This window comes from Moschus berezovskii, chromosome 8 (assembly GCF_049115385.1).
Source record: "Moschus berezovskii isolate FMDL1 chromosome 8, NW_MosBer_1.0, whole genome shotgun sequence".
Classification (NCBI taxonomy): Eukaryota; Metazoa; Chordata; class Mammalia; order Artiodactyla; family Moschidae; genus Moschus; species Moschus berezovskii.
The window spans coordinates 97,504,092-97,525,590 of record NC_142467.1 but is presented as its reverse complement, the minus strand read 5'-3'; the positions used below and the strand labels follow the sequence as shown (position 1 = coordinate 97,525,590).

The 21,499-nt window shown below is 47.3% G+C and overlaps 1 protein-coding gene across 1 annotated transcript; it reads left to right on the top strand.

Annotated features, from left to right (window-relative positions):
* The first annotated feature begins 4,121 nt into the window (after positions 1-4,121).
* Positions 4,122-21,007, top strand: TSPAN16 (tetraspanin 16). The gene is given in 8 exon segments (XM_055431325.2): positions 4,122-4,190; positions 7,120-7,317; positions 11,116-11,141; positions 11,143-11,188; positions 12,903-13,010; positions 17,038-17,211; positions 18,032-18,115; positions 20,872-21,007. Coding segments are annotated over 8 exon segments (753 nt in total). The 3' UTR covers positions 20,920-21,007.
* The last annotated feature ends 492 nt before the right edge of the window (positions 21,008-21,499 follow it).

Here is a 21,499-nt window from a genome sequence, read left to right as displayed (position 1 = left end):
AGTTGCCACAACTGGAGAAAGCCTACACGAAGCCACGCAGTCACAGAGCAGCCAAAAACAAACTAAAAGGAAACGAAAAAAAGAGAGAGAGAGACTATGATCTGAAGATCTCATTTCAAAACCAAATTACCTTTGTTACTTCTCTTTCATTTCCTCAGCTGCAGAATGTAACTTCTGTCTTAGCTCGGGCTGCCATAGCAAAACAGCATAGTCTGGGTGGCTTAAACAATAGACATTTATTTTGTCACAGTTCTAAAGGCTGGAATCCAAGATCAACGTGCCAGCGTTGGTTTCTAATGAGGTCTCTATGAATTTTTGGGGGGGAAGGGACACAAATCAGTCCCTCACACTTTCCTATCTTTGGATCATGCCATACTTAACCAGCCCCCTTGTGAAGACATTTAGGTTATTTCTAATCATTCACTAACTCAAACTAGGCTTTAGATCAAGTGTTGGCAAAACTAGAGCCTACCAGCTGTTTTTGTAAATAGCAGTTTGGCATGTGGTCACACCCATTTGTTTACATGTATTTACATATTGCTCATTTATATACTGTGTAGGCTTCAACAGCGGAGTGACAAGTGAGAAACATTTATTCTCTGGCCCTTTCCAGAAATGATTTGATCACTCACGTAAAGAACAAACGTGTGGATGCCAAGGGGAAAGGGGGACTAGGATCAATTGGGAGATTGGGATGGACAGACATTCACTATTGATACTGGGTATAAAATAAATAACTGAAGAGAATCTATTGTACAGCACAGGGAATTCTACTCAGTGCCCTGTAATGACCTAAACGGGAAGGAAACCCAAAACAGAGGGGTTATATGTATTGTTGTTGTTCTTTAGTCACTAAGTCATGTCCGACTCTTTGCACCCGCATGGACTGTGGCCTGCTAGGCTCCTCTGTCCATCGCATTTTCCAGGCAAGAATACTGGAGTGGGTTGCCATTTCCTCCTCCAGGGGATCTTCCTGAACCAGGTACTGAACCCACGTCTCTTACATTAACAGGTGGATTCTTTGCCACTGAGCCCAATATATGTATATGTATGGCTGATTTGCTTTGCTTTACAATGGAAAGATAACATTGCAAAGCAACGATACTCCAATAAAAACTAAAAGAAAACAAAAATTTAAAAAGCAAGGTTTTGTTAACTACCGGTCTATATGCATCTGAATAAATCTGTAGTAGAAATTCCTATGGGGGATATCCGCTCCCCCCAATCCATATGCTTTAAAAAGTCCTGAGAATTCTGTTATTGCTATTGATGACACATATATCAATTTAAGGACAGTTTATAGACTAAAATGGGCTATTGATATAAATGCTGTGTGTGTAAGACGTTGTCTCCTTTTTTATAAATATTTTAAAATTTTATTTTTAATCTGACACTGTTTTCTTGAAAATCGTGCTTTTCCAAAACTTCTAAAACATAAGGAAGGAGACCAAGCCTGTGGAGATGCATTAGGACTCTCAGCACACCCTGTGTGTGTATGTGTGTTAGTTGATCAGTCATGTCCAGCTCTTTGGGATTCCATGGACTGTGGCTCTCCATGCTTTTCTGCCCATGGAATTCTCCAGGTAAGAATACTGGAGTGGGTAACCATTCCCCTCTCCAGGAGATCTTCCCCATTCAGGGATCGAACCCAGGTCTCCTGTGTTGCAGGTGAATTCTTTACTATCTGACTCACCAGGGAAGCCCCTCAACACACCCTGCTGCTGCTGCTGCTAAGTCACTTCAGTCGTGTCCGACTCTTTGCGACCCCATAGACGGCAGCCTACCAGGCTCCCCCATCCCTGGGATTCTCCAGGCAAGAACACTGGAGTGGGTTGCCATTTCCTTCTCCAATGTGTGAAAGTGAAAAGTGAAAGTGAAGTCTCTCAGTCATGTCCGACTCATAGCGATCCCATGGACTGCATCCTACCAGGCTCCTCCATCCATGGGATTTTCTAGGCAAGAGTACTCGAGTGGCTTGCCATTGCCTTCTCCGCAACACACCCTAAGCCCTGTAATTAAGGAAATGGAGGAGGAAATGGCAACCCACTCCAGTGTTCTTGCCTGGAGAATCCCAGGGACGGGGGAGCCTGGTGGGCTGCCGTCTATGGGGTCGCACAGAGTAGGACACGACTGAAGCGACTTAGCAGCAGCAGCAGCGGCAGAGTGACTCTTGATATTCTACCATGGTATTTCAATGTCCTCCTAATTGCACTCTTCTATCCCTGGGTTCTCTCCTTCAAAGGGAATTTTTCACTGTTTTCTAGAACCTTTGAACTGTGCCTGATAAATTGCACTAGTTTTCTGCACGCTTTTTTTTTTTTTTTGGTCCGTGTCTTGAATTTACAATTCGCGGATGCCTGCACTATTCTGTCTCTCCGCATTAATTCAATGGGAGTGTGTTGGAGGGACTTGGGAGTGGTTCTTGTCCTTCCATTTCCTTACACGCGAGGGCTGAGCGGAGGCTCAGGGGTTGGGACGGGTGGTGCAGATGGAGACGCGTTGGGATGTGTCTGGCTGGGAGGCGCCAGAGCCGGGGCACAGGTGCTTCCGATGATGGCCACCAGGGGGTGCGAGAGGCCGGGATCTGGGCCTCTGCCTGGTAGGGAAACCGGGGGCGGGGCTGCCGCGGGGCGAGGCGCCTCGGAGAGTTTCCTGCAGCCTCCTGCATCTGATCTAGCTTCCCAGTTCTAGCCTCCCCTGGATGGCAGGAGCTCCACTGCGCCCCTGAGGCCACACCACTCTGCCTCCCACCCTCCCCGTCCTTATCAATCCTTCATTTTCCCGCCCTCCACCCCTCTCCTGACCTGCTTTGCTCTGGTATTCTCCAAACATTTGCGCCCCCCGTTTTCGGGACCTCAGCATCTGGCGCTGAGGCTCCTTTTTCCAAAATGACCTTTAAGAGAAAGATGTGGAAGGACACACTCCTAGCTGTGAACGTGACCCGTGGTCCAGGGAGGAGACGGTCACGCCTCTACGAACTGAACATCTGGCTTAGTTCTACCTGTTTCTACAATCAGGCAGTTTGACAAACAGCATTCATTAAATGAATTCAACTGGAAAGTTTTTTTGTTATTTTTTTTCTTCTTTAAGTTGTGCCCTGGGGATCACAGAAGATCGTGAAACCCCTGAGCCCTCCAGGACCTGGTTACAGACACACTCCAGCCCAGGGGCTGGACAGAGGAGCCCCCAGGGTTGGACCCGGAAGGACTTCGGTCCAGGAGACAGCCAGGGCTAGTGGCTGCAGGAGTTGGGGCTGGGGGCCTTCAGTGCCTGCATGCACATTTTTTTTGCCCTGAAATGCCCTCTCTGCTTCTTTCATCATCATCAAGAAAGACCCACTGATCAATGACAGTTGGCTGAAGGGTGATATCTTCATCAGCTCTGGCCAAGGAGGTCTCAGATGTAAAAGTACAGGCTCTCAGGTGGGAAGGGGACTGAGGTTCCTACCTCTATGTCACTCTTGGAACTTCAAAGCCCAGCCTTGGCCCTGCTTGCTGTGTGGTCTTGGGCAGTTACCTTGGCCTCTCTGAGCCATGTAAGAAGTCTGAGCCCAGTGAGCTAATGTGTAAGCAAGGGACTGAGGAACCTGATGGCTTGTAGCTAGATTCTTGCTACATGGAACCTCTTCATTCGTTCATTCCACAGCGGTTTCTTGAGCACCACTGTTTATCAGGCTGTGGGAACACAGCCATGAGTTGGACAGCCCACACACGTATCCACTTGGAGCCCCCAGTCAGCAGGGGCATCAACCACATGAGTGGTCAGTGCTAAGCATTATCCCTGTTGGTCCTGGGTAGCATCTGGGGGCGGGGCGTAACAGAGTGACTTCTCCATTCCTGATGAAGAACCAGCAGGGTACAGTTTGGGGCACTCGCTTCCCTGGCGCCGGGAGCCTCGCTCCAGCATCTGATTGTGATGTGATAAAGGCTGTGACTGAAGAGAGGCAGCCTTTGGGGCCCCTCCCCAGCTGAGGATCAGGCAGCCAGGAGAGAGAGGGGCAGAGCAAGTCAGCTTTGGTAACCCCACCCCACTCCCCAGACCTCTACCATCTTGGGAAACAGGAGCCCAGAGGTTTAAGAAGATGCTGACTTAACTGGTCAGGGCACCCCAGTCTGGCCGACATGGCTGAAACGCACACTCCGTATTATTCCTTGAAGAAACTGTTTTCTTTCTTCAATGGTGTTGCTGCTGTAAGTATGTCACAACCCGGACCCTGGGGCTTTGCAGCCCTTCCTCCATGGCTGGCTCCTTCAAAGACAGAAATAAGTTGATCCAAATTCGCTGGCATCCGGATCTGTGGTCCCCAGGGACCCAGGAGGGATGTAGGGCAGACGGACGAGGAGCAGGCTGCACTGGGAACAGGCGTTGCCTCCACCAACCCAGAGCTGCTAAATCAAGCAGAATTGTGTACTCTGGGGGACCTGGGGGTCAAATGTGGAAGAACTCAGCTCTAAGGCAAACCCTGCAGAAAATGATAGTTGCTTGGAAAGGCAGGAGAGAATGGTTCTTCTCTTGTTCCTTTACATTTTTCAAACCATTTTCTTTTTTTCTTATTACAAAGTAACACATGGGACTTCCCTGATGGTCCAGTGGTTAAGATTCTGTGCTCCCAATACAGGGGGCACGGGTTTGATCCCTGATCTGGGAACTAGATCTCACATGCCACAACTAAGACCCAGAGCAAACAAATTTTTAAAAGAAGTAACCTGAAATGTGCACTGCTGAAGCAGTCATTGTTTTCGATGGTAAGACTGTATGAGGAAAGGTTGCTAGAGAAGAGAAGGAAATGAAATATTACTCCTTCTCTCTTCACCTGTGTGGCATCATTTGGCTCAGAGGTTAAAGCGTCTGCCTCCAATGCGGGAGACCCGGGTTCGATCCCTGGGTCGGGAAGATCCCCTGGAGAAGGAAACGGTAACCCACTCCAGTATTCCTGCCTGGAGAATCCCATGGACGGAGAAGCCTGGTAGGCTACAGTCCACGGGGTCGCATAAAGTCGGACACGACTGAGCGACGGGACCGACCGGACCGACCGAACGCATTTAAAAGGCTGATGCCTGTCATGGGAACATGACTCAATAAATATCATTATTATATCCTTCCAGACCTTTCTACGTACCTTCAAAAACAGCAACACAAACGTGGTATGTGACTGCTTTACAATCTTCATATTTTTTTCTCTTCTTAAAAACTGTAAGTTTTTCCTCCTTTTTAAAATAGACTTCTTTTTAGAGAACTTTTAGGTTCACAGCAAAATCGAACAGAAGGTACCAAGACTTCCCGTATAAGCACTGCCCCCCACACATGCACAGCCTCCTTTGCTGTCAGCATTCCAAATCAGAGTGGTCCATTTGTTATAATGAACCTACATTGATATCAGGGGCGTCCCAGGTGGCACAGTGGTAAAGAATCTGCCCACCAATTCAGGAGATGCAAGAGTTCTGTCCCTGGGTCGGGATCCCCTGGAGGAGGAAATGGCAACCCACTCCAGTATTCTTGCCTGAAAATTTCCATGGACAGAGGAGCCTGGCGGGTTACAGTCTACTGGGTTGCAAAGAGTCGGACACGACCGAGCATGCAGGCAAGACATTGATATCATTATAACCTTGTACATTGTACTTGTTTTCTCTTTTGGCCATGGCTTCTGGCTTGCAGGATCTTAGGTCCCCAACCAGGGATCGAACCTGTGTCCCCTGCAGTGCAAGCATGGAGTCCTAACCACTGAACTGCCAGGGGATTCCTGGTGTACATTCTATGGCTTTTCACAAGTGTATCTACCATGTCAGCATCATATGGATAGTCCAATGCCCTAAAAATCCTCTATGCTTCCCCTGTCACCCCTCCTCTCCCAGCCCCTGGCTGCTACTGATCTTTCTTCTGTCTCCATAGTTTTGCCTTTTCCAGAATGTCATATACTTGGAATCGTAAACCATGTAGCCTTTTCAGATTGGCTTCTTCCATTCAGCAATATGTCTGTAAGTTTCCTCTATGTCTTTTCCTGGCTTGACAGCTCATGGTTTTTTTAGTGCCAACAGTCCATTGTCTGGATGTACCATAGTTTATTTATCCATTCATATGCTGAAGGCCATCTTGGTGGCTTCCAAGTTTTGGCAGCTATGGATAAAGCTGCTAGAAACATCCATGTGCAGGTTTTTATGTGAACATAAGTTTTCAACTCTGTTAGATAAATACCAAGGACCATGACTGCTGACAATCTATTTTTTTTTAAATATAGGCCTTAAAAACATCTTTGTGTGTCAATAAACATTCTCCTACAACAGAAGTCGGTGAAGTACAGTGTTGTAAATAGACAAAATTTATTTGTAAATAAAATAAATTTGTTTATGACTTGTGTATGGCTGGGCTTCCCAGGTGGCTCAGCAGTAAAGAATCCGCCTGCAGTGCAGGAGCCGTATGAAATGTGGGTTCGATCCCTGGGTCGGGAAGATCCCCTGGAGGAGGGCATGGCAACCCACTTCAGTATTCTTGCCTGGAGAATCCCATGGACAGAGGAGCCTGGCAGCTACAGTCCATGGGGTCGCAAAAGTCAGACACAATTGAAGTGACTGAGCACACATGCACGCACATGTATGGCTGCAATCCGATACACTGGCTGAGTCATTTCAATTGAGAACGTATGGCCTGCAAAGCTCACAATATTGGGGACTTTTCCAAAAAAAAGTGTGCCACCCTCTCTCTTACAAGCATCATTTAAAATAACTGTCTAGGATCCCACTGCAAGGCGGTACCATGATTTACCTACCAATCTGTATTATTGGTTGCCTCAATTATTTCCAACATTTTTACCTGGTTCTGAGGCTCATCATATGTGACTATTTTTCCTAAGTTGAATGTCTAGAAATGGAATTTCTGGGTAAAAATTTTACCACAAAACCTTTAAGATTTTAAATACCAATTACAAAATATCTCTTGCCCCTTCCCTCAAAAAAGGCTGTTGCCTGGCAGCAGTGTATGGAAAGTTTCTCTACATCTTCACCAACTCTGGGCATTATGAGTTTTGAAATGTTTTTGCTGATTTTATTGGCCTTTGTTGCCTCCTCCAGGAGTTTGATTTGTATACAACTAACAGATTGCTTTCCCCTGTTTTCTGTTCTAAAGCTCTCAGGCATGATCCTCGTTGGTCTGAGCATCTATGTGAATTTCAGAGGGGCTGTCCTGACCAAGGTCCTTGGGCTGTCCTCTGCATACCTGTTTCATGTTGGCTACCTGTGCCTGGTGATGGGCAGCGTCACAGTGTTGCTTGGCTTCACCAGGTGGCACGGAGCAGCCAAGGAAAGCAGAGGCACCCTCTTGTTTGTAAGTTGGATCTGCACATAGACCCCTCAACTCCTCTGTCATGTCTGAATCCTTCCTTGCAGGTGTTCTAAATTCCTTTGATGTTTCCTATTTTATAGAGCCTTTGGTGTCTTTTTAAGAATACCAGATGCAAGCATCTTTTTCTTTTTTTAATAACTTTAAAAAGTTATTTATTTATGGCTGTGTTCGGTCTTCTTTGCTGCGTGCAGTCTCTCTGGTGGCAAGCGGGGGGCTACTCTTTGCTGCAGTGTTCAGGCTCCTCTTGTGGATGGAGGACAGGCTCAAGTCTTCAGAAGCTGCAGCATGTGGGCTCAGTAATTTTGGTGCAGGGCTTAGTTGCTCTGAGGCATGTGGAATCTTCCCAGACCAGGGATTGAACCCGTGTTTCATGCACTGGCAAGCAGGTTCCTATCCACTGCACCACCAGGGGAGTCCCATCTTTTTCTTTATGATGGGTCTCATTTAGAACCCCTCCCCTACTCAAGTGCATAAATTATACCCTCCTAGGTTTTCTTCCTGTGATTTTAAGTCTTACTTTCTCACTCTTAGCTCTTTAGTCTTCGGGAGTTTGATTGTGTGTGGTGTGAGGTAGGGATCTGATTTCTCTTTTTTCCCAGTTGTGTGACATACTATTGCACTTACCGCCTGGCCCATCCAGTCCTCCTCTGTCTGCTAGTTTCCATTATGCTCAGGTCTGTTCTGTGCACACTGCTCTGTTCTGTTGGCCCATGAATATGTCCCCCATGAATACAAAACTATAGTAATTGCCATGCAGCACAAGTACATGGTCAGATGCATGGAGTATGAATATTGTGAGCATGATCATCAGATCACGTCACAGATTTTACACGTCTTACTCTTTCTCACATGTAGCCTTGGCCAAATATCTCCCCAGCGTCCAGCTCCTAGAGTCCCCATTCCCACTTCCCTTACCATCTTGTCTGAACTGATCGTCCCATTTTAAGTTGAACCTGGCTCCACATCTTTTTTGTTTTGTTTTTAAACAAGCACTCTCTCTCTTTTTTTTGGCTCTGTTTGGTCTTGGTTGGGGTAGGTGGGATCTTTCCTTGTGGCCCAAGGGTTTCTCTAGTTGGAGCACAGCATCTCAGTTGCTCTGCAGGGTGTAGGATCTTAGTGACCAGACAAGGGATCAAACTGGCATCCCTTGCATCGAGGCAGAGTCTTCACCACTGGACCACCAGGAAAGTCCCTGCCTCCAGCATCTTCCCCTACTGTGTTGCTGCAAAATTCCAGTGGTTTTGATTTAGAGGTTTCAAGGCGATCCTTGCTCTAGCCATCTCCCAGAAAGTCAACATCCCCCACTCTTAAAGAATCCATCTTCACTCTCTACCTCCCTGAATATCTATCATCTCTAGTTTTCTAGTTTTCTTGATTACTTCATTCAACAAGTATTTATTGAACCAGTCCTGTGCCTGCAATATTTCATTTTCTCTTCTATAGTATGTTGTTATTGATCAGTTGCTCAGTCGTGTTTGTGTCCGACCTTTGGCAACCCTGTGGACTGCAGCACCCCAGACTTCCATCCTTCACCATCTCCTGGAGTTTGCTCAAACTCATGTCCATCGAGTTGGTAGTGTCATCCAACCATTTAATCCTCTGTCACCCCCTTCTCCTCCTGTCCTCAATCTTTCCAAGCATCAGGGTCTTTTCCAATGAGTTGGCTCTTTACATCAGGTGGCTAAAGTATTGGAGCTTCAGCTTCAGGATCAGTCCTTCCAATGAATATCCAGGGTTGATTTCCTTCAGGATTGACTGGTTTGATCTTGCAGTCCAAGGGACTCTCAAGAGTCTTCTCCAGCATCACAGTTCAAAAGCATCAATTCTTCAGGGCTCAGCTTTCTTCACAGTCCAACTCTCACATCCATACATGGCTACTGGAAAAACCATAGCTTTGACTATACAGACCTTTGTCTGCAAAGTGATGTCTCTGCTTTTTAATATGCTGTCTAGGCTGCATACAGGATCAATAGCATGAGGGGCACTTTTTGCTTTTTTAGCCTTAAAGTCCAGCATATGGTGATGGAACTTGCTCCCCCGGCAGTGGAATCAGGGAGTTTTAATCACTGGATCTCCAGGGAAGTCCCTGTGGGCACTATTTTATCCATAGTTTAACTTGGAGGGATCAAGAGTCTTTTCTCTCACACCACAGTACAACCCACTGGCAAGTTCAGTTGACTTTACCCTCAGCCTCTGGTCCATCCGAATCCTCTTGAGGCGTCATCCACAAAAGTAAAGTCCTTTTGACGGCATTGGGAGCCACGGAGGGATCTGAGCAGTTGTGCCCTGACAGATGCGCCCTCTGGTGGCTGTGGAGGGAACACCGTGAGGGGAGGACCAGAGTGGAAGGATTGTGTTTGTCCTGATGGGAGATAGTCAGGGCTAGACCCAGTGGGGCCCTGGCGGGCATTAGAAGTGGGTAGATTCAGGACAGATTCTGAAGACAGATTCTATCTGTCTTTTGGATGCCTCAGTAATCCAGAGGTGGGGAAATACTATTGCTGCTGTTCAGTTGTATCTGACTCTTTACGACTCCATGGACTGTAGCACAACAGGCTTCCACGTCCTTCACCATCTCCTGGAGTTCACTCAAACTCATGTCCATTGAGTCGGTGATGCCATCCAACCATCTCAACTTCTCTTGCCCCCTTCTCCTCTTGCCCTCAATCTTCCCCAGCATCAAAATCTTTTCCAATGAGTCGGCTCTTCGAATCAGGTGGCCAAAGTGCTGGAGCTTCAGCTTCAGCATCAGTTCTTCCAATGAGTATTCAGGGTTGATTTCCTTTAGGACTGACCGGTTTGGTCTCCCGCTGTCCAGGGGACTGATAATAATAATAGGCATAGGTAGAAACAGGTGAAAGGAGACCAGGAGCTGACCTTCCTTGGACACCCCTTCCCCTCACAGTATTTCCCACTGTTCCCCCACCAGGCATGTGAATGTCATCGGAAACTTGAGGCAGCATATGTTGATATTTTCTCCCTGGCACTCATCCACCTGTCATCTGGCATCTCCCCTTCAGTCTTATCACCCCTCCCCCCAATTTACATATCTGAGATTTATTGGCCCTGCTTCTTCTCCCGGAAACTTTTTCTTTGTTGGCCATAAAGCATAGGTTGTGGGATTTTAGTGCCCTGACCAGGGATTGAACCTGGGCCCTGGGCAGTGAAAGCATGGAGTTCTAACCACTGGACCGCTGGGGAATGCCCTCCTGCCTCTGTTTTATGTCCCCACTGTCCCTTCTGCTTTTCTATCCCTCCCTGCTATCTGGACTTCCTAGATGGGTGCTAGTGCTAAGGAACCACACTGCCAATGCAGGAAATGCCGGAGACTCAGGAGGAGGGCATGGCAACCCACTGCAGTATTCTTGCCTGGAGAATCCCATGCACAGAGGAGCCTGGCCGGGTATAGTCCATGGGGTTGCAAAGAGTCAGACACAACTGAAGTGACTTAGCACGTACTCAGGCCCTGCTCTGCACACACAGTCAGAAGCCACCTCTTAGGCGTCTGAGACTTCCAGAAAGTGCTGGACATGAAATGGGGTTCTAGCTATTAGCTCTTAAGAATACCCCACTGCCAGCATCCTGGACAACATACAGGAAAATGAAACAAGGAAGAAAGAAAATCCCCCCCCGAACCCCCCCAACCTGCTACCCCCACCGCCCACCCCCAGGCGTGAGGTCTTTCAAACTGGAGAGGCTACAGGTTGGCCTGGGGGTGGGGGTGGAAGGACTTCCAGCAGGCTCCCAGCCCCACTCCCCGCCCCGCTCTGTGTCCTTCAGTGTTTCTTGGTCACGGTCATCATCCTCACTGGAAATTACGGCTGCCACGGTGGTCCTTGCCTTCTTCCAGATTGTAAGTACAGGGCGGCTTCTCCCTCTCCACATTAGAAATAGAATCAATAGAGCCCTGCCCCCTCCCCTCCGCGGGCCCCACCCCCACCCCGCCCCCGCCAGGCACCCACGCCCTCCGAGATCTGGTGATGGTTGGAGACTGAGTCTCTAGAGATGGAGTGAAAAAGCCAAAAACCTCAGCCCTCTCCGCTAAGGCTGTCCTCAAAAAACCTGCTGGGTTAATCTGACCTCTCTCCTGCATTTGCGGTGAGGCTTGCGGGGGATGGTACTGGGAAACGCTGTGAAAATTGTTGCGGTTTTGAAATGAGTTCAAAATAGAGGGCTGTTTCGCAATATCCATCAAAATGGCAAAGCACGTATGCTTTGACCCAACCATCTGGTCTCTAGGAATTATCCAAGGATATGCTTGTTTGTGGGCAGCATATGACATACATATACCAGGATGTGCGAAAGATCGCTTTCGTCCTAGTGGAGCATCAGTTTGTGGGGAGAGGGATTATAATTTATAATAATCCAGACAAGGGAGCCTGATGCAGCTGGAAAGAAGGAAGGAGGAAGCTCTATGTACAGGAGACCGTACATTCTCCAGAACCTAGTTCTGTTCTTGTTTACCTCCCGGCGAGGCCCACCCAGAGACAAGGATTTGAAGGCTCCTGGTTTGAGTGATGATCCCAAGAAGCACCAGTAGGGGGCATGAGCAGTGAGGCAGGGAAGGGAATGTAGCCCCTAAAAGCTTACACGGTACAACTGGGATCGATCAATCCTGGTGGGGACACAAAGAGCACGCAACTATTTTCCCCACCCAAGGGGCGAGGGAGCTGCGATATTGATCCACCACCTGTCATCAGTCATTGTTTAAGGGCTGCTCCCAGGGCGCATGCGTACTGAGAGGCCGCATAGAGAACCTCAGTCGTTGGCAGCGGGAAGTCAGGCTCCCGGACACAGAAATAAGCGAAGCCCCCGGGATTTGAGCAAGCTACCAAGAGCCGCTAATGCTCTTGTTGGAAACAGCCGGACGCCGAATAATGAGACTAGCCGGATGCCCAACAGTGAGAGTAGTATGAAGCAAGGAGAACAATAAGGAGAGTATTCTTTGCTTTGACACACATAGTGAATCTCTTTGGGGACACAGGAAACTGTAACCCTGTGGTGGAGTGGGAGAAACTTGTCGGCTGGAAGAAAAAAGTGGGAGGGAGACTTTTCATGGTTGACCGTCTGTGCTTTGTGAATTTTGAACCATGCGATTATTTTACCTCTTAGGGGTTAAATTTAAACCTCTATTCAAACACACACACACATAGAAAATTAAAGTCGCGCCTTTTGTGCAGAGAGAGATTCAGTTGCTAAAGATGATTTTCAAGCCCCTAATCGAATTGCAACCCAGTCGGGGGCGTAGCGGGCGAGTGGGCGATTCAAAAGAGCAGATGATTCAAAACGGTTTGCAAGGATGAACGCAGCCAGATGATCTGGGCTCCACACCCACGCTCTCGCTTGTGTCCCTCTGGGGGGTAGGGGGCAGGCCCGACGGGAGCCGGAGTTCTTCCTCCTCCAGCGCAGACCCCTGGCTGGTGGAGGGGCCAGGAAGGAAGCAGACGGGAAGTCCCTTCCCCGCCCCCACCCTGAGTCCCCAAGAAACCTCACCAAATGGGCACCTTGCTGTTTTCTGTGCTCACCGCCCCACCCCCAGCCGCCCCGACCCCTGTTTCATCGCTGAGGTTCGAGAAGTGGCCTTGGAGCACAGCTTGATGACCCTGAGGAAGAATTACAGAGGTTACAAGGAGCCAGATGACTATTCCATGCGATGGAATTTGGTCATGGAGAAGGTGAGATTCACTTTTTTTTTTTGTAATAAAAGACATAACATAAATTTACCGTCTTAGCCATTTTTAAGTGCTCAGTTTGGTGGCATTAAGCACATTCACATGGTTGTGCAACCATCGCCAGCCTGCCTCTCCACAACTGAAACTGTCCCCTTTAACCACAAAGGCTCCTTCTCCCTCCCTCAGCCCCGGGCAGCCACCACCCTCCATTCTACAATGCTCTAGGAATATGACTCCTTTCAGTTCAGTTCAGTCGCTCAGTCGTGACTCTTTGCGACCCCACGGACTGCAGCACACCAGGCCTCCCTGTCCATCACCAACTCCCGGAGTTCACTCAAACTCATGTCCATTGAGTCGGTGATGCCATCCAACCACCTCATCCTCTGTCGTCCCCTTCTCCTCCTGCCTTCAATCTTTCCCAGCACCAGTGTCTTTTCAAATGAGTCAGTTCTTCACATCAGGTGGCCAAAGTACTGGAGTTTCAGCTTCAATATCAGTCCTTCCAATGAACCTTCAGGACTGATTTCCTTTAGGATGGACTAGTTGGATGTCCTTGAGACTCTGTCTCAAGAGTCTAGGGACCTCATATGGGCTTGGTAAAGAATCTGCCTGCAATGCAGGAGATGCAGGTTCTATCCCTGGGTCAGGAAGATCCCCTGGAGGAGGAAATGGCCACCCCCTCCAGTATTGTTGCCTGGAGAATCCCATGGAGAGAGGAGCTTGGCGGGCTGCAGTCCATAGTGTTGCAAAGAGTCGGACACGACTGAGCAATTGAGTGAGCTCACACACAGGAAACTTGTCTAAGTGGAATCATCCAGTACGTGTCTTTTTGTGTCTGGCTTATTTCACTAGGCATTCTCCAGGTTCATCCACGGTATAGCAGGTGGCAGAATTTCCTTCCTTTATAAGGCTGGATAATATTCCTTTGTATGGATGGACTACCTTTTATTTATCCATTTCTCTGTCCATGGACAGGGGCTTCCCAGGTCGCACTAGTGGTAAAGAACCCACCTGCCAATGCAGGAGGCATAAGAGATGAGAGTTCGATCCCCAGGTCAAGAAGATCCCCTGGAGAAGGGCACGGCAACCCACTCCAGTGTCCTTGCCTGGAGAATGCTATGGACAGAGAAGCCTGGCGGGCTACAGTCCATGGGGTTGCAAAGAGTTGGACACGACTGAAGCAACTTAGCAGTACACACACACTGTCAATGGACACCTGGGTTTACAGGTGTACAGATATCTCTCCGAATCTTTGTTTTCCATTCTTTTAGGTGCATGTCCAGAAATGGAATTGCTGGATCATCTGATAATTCTACATTTAATTTTTTTTGAGGAACTTTCATACTGATTTCCACAGCAACTGCCCATTTTACATTCCCATCAGCAATGAAGGCACAGGGGTTCTAGTTTCTCCACATCCTCACTGACATATTATTTTTTGTCTTTGCTTGTTGGCCGTAACCATCCTCATGGGTGTGAGGTGTTTGGATTTATTTATTTTTAATATATATTTATTTATTTGGCCACGTTGGGTCTTCGTTGCGGTATTTGGGCTCTTTCACTGTGGTGAGCAAACTTCTCTTCAATTGTGGTGCACAGGATCAGTAGTTGTGCTGTGGCTTAGTTGCCCCATGGCATGTGGGATCAGAGTTCCCCATCCAGGGATCGAACCTGCGTCCCCTGCCTCGGAAGGCAGGTTCTTAATCACTGAACCACCGGGGAAGTCCCCAGGACTTATTTCTTTAGTCTCGGTGTTTAAGGAGCAGGACCGGCCTCCATGTGTCATCTCAGCTCTTGAGGCAGATAGTTGAGAAGGGTCTGTGAGGCCAGGAAGCATGTGAAAGGGAAAAGCCATCGCCCGCTTGTAGGAATGTTTTCTGCCTGAGTTTGGGGCCCAGGAACTGCTGTGCGGTCAAGTTCAGGCTCTGGAGGCGTCACGTGATGGGTAGGGGACATGCCTGCATCCCTGTTTTGGCTTCTGAAGTTTGAGATGGTGGAAAGTACCTCTCATTCATTCATATAGTCCTTCCACTAATCTTTTTAAATTTATGTATAGTTAATTCACAATTCTGTGTTTGTTTCTGGTATATAGCAAAGTGACTCAGTTATACAGATATAGGTTTTTCATATTCTCTTCCATTATGGTTTATTGCAAAACATTGGATACAGTTCTCTGTGCTATACAGTAGGTCCTTGAGTTTATCTATTTTATGTATACCAGTGTGTATCTGCTAATCCCAAAACTCCTAACTTATCCCTCCTCTGACAACCATAAGTTTGTTTTCTATATCTATATTTATGTTTTGCAAGTTCATTTGTATTATTTTTTCTTTAGATTCCACGTATAAGCAATGTCATATGATACTCGCCTTTCTCTGACTTGCTTTGCTTAGTGTGATCATCTCTAGGTCCATCCATAATTTCTGCAAATGGCATTATTTCATTCTTTTTATGGCTACGTAGCATCCCATTGTATATATGTAGTTGCATCTTCTTTATCCATTCCTCTGCCTATGGACATATAGGTGGCTGTCCTTCCATGAATCTTTGTTGAACACTTACTATGCGCTGTGCAGTGTTCAGGGGTCTAGGGACAAAACAGGATGCAAAACAAAAATCCTTTGCTCTGTGTTACTGACACTTGGGTAGGGAGACAGACAAGAAACCACTAAGTAAACATTGGTGTCAGGAGTGCTAAGTGTTATGAAGAAAACCAAGGCAGGGAAAGAGAGGATTTTGTTTACTCTTAGATACTAGTTGCCATCTATTTTCAGCACACAGTGGATGGCCTGTCCTAGTCCTTTATAGTTAGTTGGGGATCGTTGATGAGTTCTGGTCAGTGAGAGGTAATATGAGTCACTTCCTGTCCAAATTATGTAATTGTCAGTGCAGGGCTTTCTAGACCTTTCTTTTCCTTCTGCCCCAATAGTGGAACCATCTGGATGGTGACTGCTTCACCAGCCCAAGTCCCTGAGAGACCTTGATAAGTGGGGTTCTCTTGCCAGGTTAGGATGAGCATGTCATGTGAGTGAGAGATGAACTGCTAAGATTGAAGACCTGTCTGTTACGCAGCATCACTTAGCCTGGCCTGACTGATACAGGGCCGGAGACCTGAATGAAGTGAGGGAGTAAGTCATGCAGGTAGTTGAGGGAACAGCATTCCAAAAGTAGCCATCTAAAGACTCTGAGGCTGACGCTTACTAAGTGTGCTTAAGAAACAGAAATGGAAAATACCAACCCCCTCCAGTATTCTTGCCTGGGAAATCCCATGGACAGAGGAGGCTGGTGGGTGGCAGTTTATGGGACTGCAAGAGTCAGACGTGACTGAAGTATATAAACCACCACCACCACCATCTTGTCTCATCCCCTTTGCTTAGCAAAAACCAAACAATTAAAAGAAACATTCAATATTAAAAAAAAAGAAAAAGACAGAAAGGAGGGGCTTCCTCAGTGGCACAGCAGATAGGCACTTGCCTGCCAATGCAGGGGACACGGGTACGACCTCTGATTTGGGAAGACTCCACATGCCAAGGGGCAACCAAGCCCGTGAACCACAACTACTGGGCCCTCGCTCTAGAGCCTGTGAGCTGCAGCTACTGAAGCCTTCGAGCCGAGAGCCTGTGCTCTGCAACGGAAGAAACCGCTGCGATGAGAAGCCCGTGCGCCGCAACGAAGAGTAACCCCCACTCGTCACAGCTGGAGAAAAGCCCGTGTGCAGCAACGAAGACCCAACACAGCCATAAATAAATAATTTTTTAAAAAAGAAACAGAAGACAGATATGCAGCTGGGTGAGTTCAAGACAAGGTGATGGGGAGGATCACGCAGGGCCCCATGGGCCATGGTGAAGAGTTCAGCTTTTACCTCAAGTAAGGTGACAGTCGTGGAGGGTTCTGAGCCATGATGGGGTGAGAAAGGGCGGTGTTTAATACAGGCCCTGGAGTAATGAGACTGCCTGCTCTAAACAGTAGCCATGGTGACTGTGATTTCTATTGTTTGGATTATTTCGATATTTGAAAGGGAGTCTTCAAGTGTTTATTCTCCTCTCTGCGGCTCAAGTGCTGTGGAGTGAAGAACTACACCAATTTTTCTGGCTCCTCCTTTGAAAGGGTGACAGGTCACACCTACCCCCAGGGCTGCTGTAAATCCCTGGGGACCATGGACTGTGATGGACGCAACGTGTCTGCAGACGTCATCCACCAGGAGGTAACTGGAGATTTTGAAGAATCTGCCTGCAATGCAGGAGACCCGGGTTCAATCCCTGAGTCAGGAAGATCCCCTGGAGGAGGACATGGCAACCCACTCCAGTATTCTCGCCTGGAAAATCCCATGGATAGAGGAGCCTGACGGGCTACAGTCCATGGGATTGCAAGTCAGACACGACTGATGACTGAGCACCCAGGCAACACAGCCATCACCGAGGTAGACCCTGAGGGCCAGAGACTTATTTTGGCTATACCGAGGGGCTAGCTGGATCTTAGTTCCCTGACCAGGGATTGAACCCTCAGCAGTGAAAGCAGAGTCCTAAATATCCAACCCAACCGCCAGGGAATTCCTCCCACTGACTTCTATAAAAATTGTGTTGGGTTAACTTTCCTGACAGTATAGTGGTTAAAACTCTACACTTCCACTGCAGGGGGCAAGGGTTCCCTCCTTGGTCAGGGGACTAAGATCCCACATGCAGTGGGTGAGGCAAAAAAAAAGTAAAAAAAAATAAATTACTTGGTGGAAAAAATCTGACCTGTAGGGGTTGATGGGACCTTGGAATCCACCAGGGCTTCCTTGGTAGCTCAACTGGTAAAGAATCCACCTGCAATGTGGGAGACCTGGGTTCTATCCCTGGGTTGGGAAGATCCCCTGGAGAAGGGAAAGGCTACCCACTCCAGTATTCTGGCCTGGAGAATTCCATGGACTGTACAGCCCATGAGGTTGCAAAGAGTCAGACTCCACTGAGTGACTTTCACTTCACTTTGGAATCCACTAGTCCCTAACCAGGTCCCTCATACTTTGATGTTTGTTTCCTCAGGACTGTTTCCCTAAGCTCCTGAAAATAACCAAGACTCAGAGCACCAGCCTGAGTGGGGGCTGTCTGGGGGCAGCAGTGATGCAGGTAAGTTTCAGCTCCTCTGGGACACACCAAGGTCTTTCAATTTACTGTGTGCCAAGCACTGTTTGGGACACTGAGACACAGCAGTGACAAAAGACAAAATGGTTGTTAAAGCTAGTCTCCTACCTCATTTATAAGACAACTGCATAAAGCAACAGTCATAAAACTGTGCTTATATGAAGATTTAATTTACATGTAACTTACATGACAAGAATAACACAAAGAATGTTGGAGAAAACACAACTATATAGGAGTTAAGTTTTTGTATGGTACTGATTAATTTAGTATTAACCCAAACTAGATTATGAATAGTTAAGATGTCCATTGTACTCCCCAGGGCAACAACTAAGAAAATAATTTTAAAATATAATAAAAACAAGAAGGGAATTAAAATGGTGCACTAGAAAATATTCCGGAGAAGGCAATGGCAAGTCACTCCAGTACTATTGCCTAGAAAATCCCACGGATGGAGGAGCCTGGTAGGCTGCAGTCCGTGGGGTCGCTAAGGGTTGGACACGACTGAGTGACTTCACTTTCACTTTTCACTTTCACACATTGAAGGAAATGGCAGCCCACTCCAGTGTTCTTGCCTGGAGAATCCCAGGGACAGAGGGGCCTAGTGGGCTGCCGTCTATGGGGTCACACAGAGTCGGACACGACTGAAGTGACTTAGCAGCAGCAGCAGCAGCAGAAAATATTCAGCAGATGGGGACTTCTCTGGTGGTCCAGTGGTTAAGAATCTGCCTTCCATTGCAGGGGAGGTGAGTTTGATTCCTGGTTGAGGAACTAGGATCTCACATGCCTTGGGGCACCTAAGCCCAGTCACCACAATTAGAGAAACCTGAATGCTGCAGTGAAGAGCCTGCATTCTGCAACTAAGACCTGACACAGCTAAATATTTAAAAAGAGAATATCCAACAGAACAGAAGGCTGTGATCAATGAATAAAAGAAGAGGAACAAAAAAGGCAAACAGAAAACATAACAAAGTGGCTGATATAAATACTACTTTCTTGGCAATTAAGTTAAATGTAAATGTACGTTAAATGATCTAACTATACACTTTAGAAAGGTGAATTGTATGATGAATTACATCTCAATAAAGCTGTTAATTAGAAAAAATGTCCATCCCCTTGAGCCCTGGAAGTTTTTCTCACATTTTCCCCATATTGATTTTTCATGCCTCTGCTCAGTCCCTTCAGTCATGTCCTACTCTGCGACTCCATGGACTGTAGCCTACCAGGCTCCTCTGTCCATGGGATTCTCCCGGCAACAATACTGAAGTGGGTTGCCATTTCCTTCTCCAGGAAATCTTCCTGACCCAGGGGTCGAACCTGCATCTCTTGAGTCTCCTGTATTGGCAGACAGATTCTTTACCCACTGAGCCAGCTGGGAAGCTTCACATGAAACTGTTTTTCTGCAGATTACCACCAGCCAAGATATGGATGATTCTCATCTGTTTGATTTGTATTTTAAAATGGATTTTTTTTTCATTGTACATATTTATTTTGAATATTTGTTTGCAAACTATATCACACTATCCTCCCCAGGGAAGTCAAAATAGTCAAGATCCTAGCAGGAAACAGAATTCAGCCCCCACAGTCATTTAAAATATATATATATATATATATATATATGTATGACTTTTCCCTTAATTTTATTTATTTATTTGTTTTTGCTTGTGCTGGGTCTTTGTTGCTGTGCATAGACCTTCTCTAGTTACAGTGAGCAGGGGCTGCTCTTCCTTGTAGTGCATGGGCTTCTAGTTCCAGGGGCTTCTCGTTGCCGAGCATGGGCTCTAGGCACACGGGCTTCAGTAGTTGCAGCTCTCAGGCTCTACAGCAAGGACTCAGTAGTTTTGGGGCACAGGCTTAGTTGCTCTGCGGCATGTGGGATCTTCCCAGACCAGGGAATGAACCCATGTCCCCTGCATTGGCAGGCGTATTCTTAAGCACTGGACCACCAGGGAAGTCCTAGAGAGTCCTTCTACGACATTTTTAGGGTCAGGGAGCTAAGATCCCACATGCCTTGTGGCCAAAAAACCAAAACACGAAACAGAAGCAGTATTGTGACAAATTCAGCAAAGACTTAAAAAAAAAGTGGTCCACATTAAAAAAAAAAGTTTTCAGGGGCCTCTTGTGGAAGTATCAGCAGGGTTAAGGAGAATGAGGGCTAGCCACATAGGAAGCTTTTACTTTTCCTGTGCCTGAACCGGTAGGGAGAGCAAGAGTCAAGGAAAAGGAGCCATCTGCCCACAGCTGTGATCTTGCAGAGCTCAGGGTGGGCAGAAGAGAGGAGGGAGTGGGGGAAAGAATACTCCAGCCTTTCTTTCTGTCCAGCCATCTCCTTTGGTCCTTCCTATTGGCCCAACTTAGGCATTTAGGGAGCAGGTGTGTGTGTGTGTGTGTGTGAGTCGCTCAGTCGTGTCCGACTCTTTGCGACCCTCCGGAGCAGAGGATTCTGGGAAATGTCATTTTCAGGACCGAGGGGGTGAACAAAACAGGGTGGAGATAAGATCTGGGGGAAAGGAAGGGAGAATGACTGATGTGCATCACAAAATGCCTCCTCCTTCTTCCTTCTGATGAGATTTATTGTGTTGACAGTCCAAATTACCTCCACCTCGGCCCTGAGAGTCCCTCTGCTATCTGTCACACCCTGCCCTGACCTTTCTAAATCATGATGTGTCTCCATGTATTAAGTCTGATGTGGGTTCCAGAGATGCCTCACGTTGGTTCAGTATTCCTTTCTTCCCCCATTTCAGCTGCCAGGAATTCTTGCCGCCTTGCTGCTGTTCATCAAGCTGGGCTGACAGACCGGGGGAGAACAGGAGCCCTGAGCCCCACTGGCTGCTAGAGGGAGATGTGGTCTCAGTCTGTTTCTCTGTGGCACTCCCTGCGTCTGGAAAGAAGATTGATAATAAAAGATTCGGGAAATCATCGTCATCTTGGCTCGTTTCTCCTTCATTTTATTTTTCATCCCAGCTGACAGCAGTTGTAATTCTAAGTACCTGAATGGGATGACATGCCTTCCTGCCATTGAAACTGTCCTGTTTTGTGAATTACTTTGTGAGGAACCTCCCTGGCAGGCTAGTGGTTAGGACCCTGCACTTCCACTTCAGGGGGCATGGGTTCAGGGAACTAAGGTCTTGCAAATCGCATGATGTGGCCAAAAAAGAAGGTTTAAAAAAAAAATTACTTTGTGAGAAAAATCTAAAATTCTCATGAAAAAGAATCCTCTAGACCCTCTTCCAGTTTCAGCCATCACCAAGATTTCAATAGTGTTTGTTTCATTAACCTTTTTTTCCACTTGATGAGGTATTTTTTTAAAAAAATATGTATTTGTTTATTTGGCTGTGCGGGATCTTGGTTGTGGCACATGCAATCTCCAAT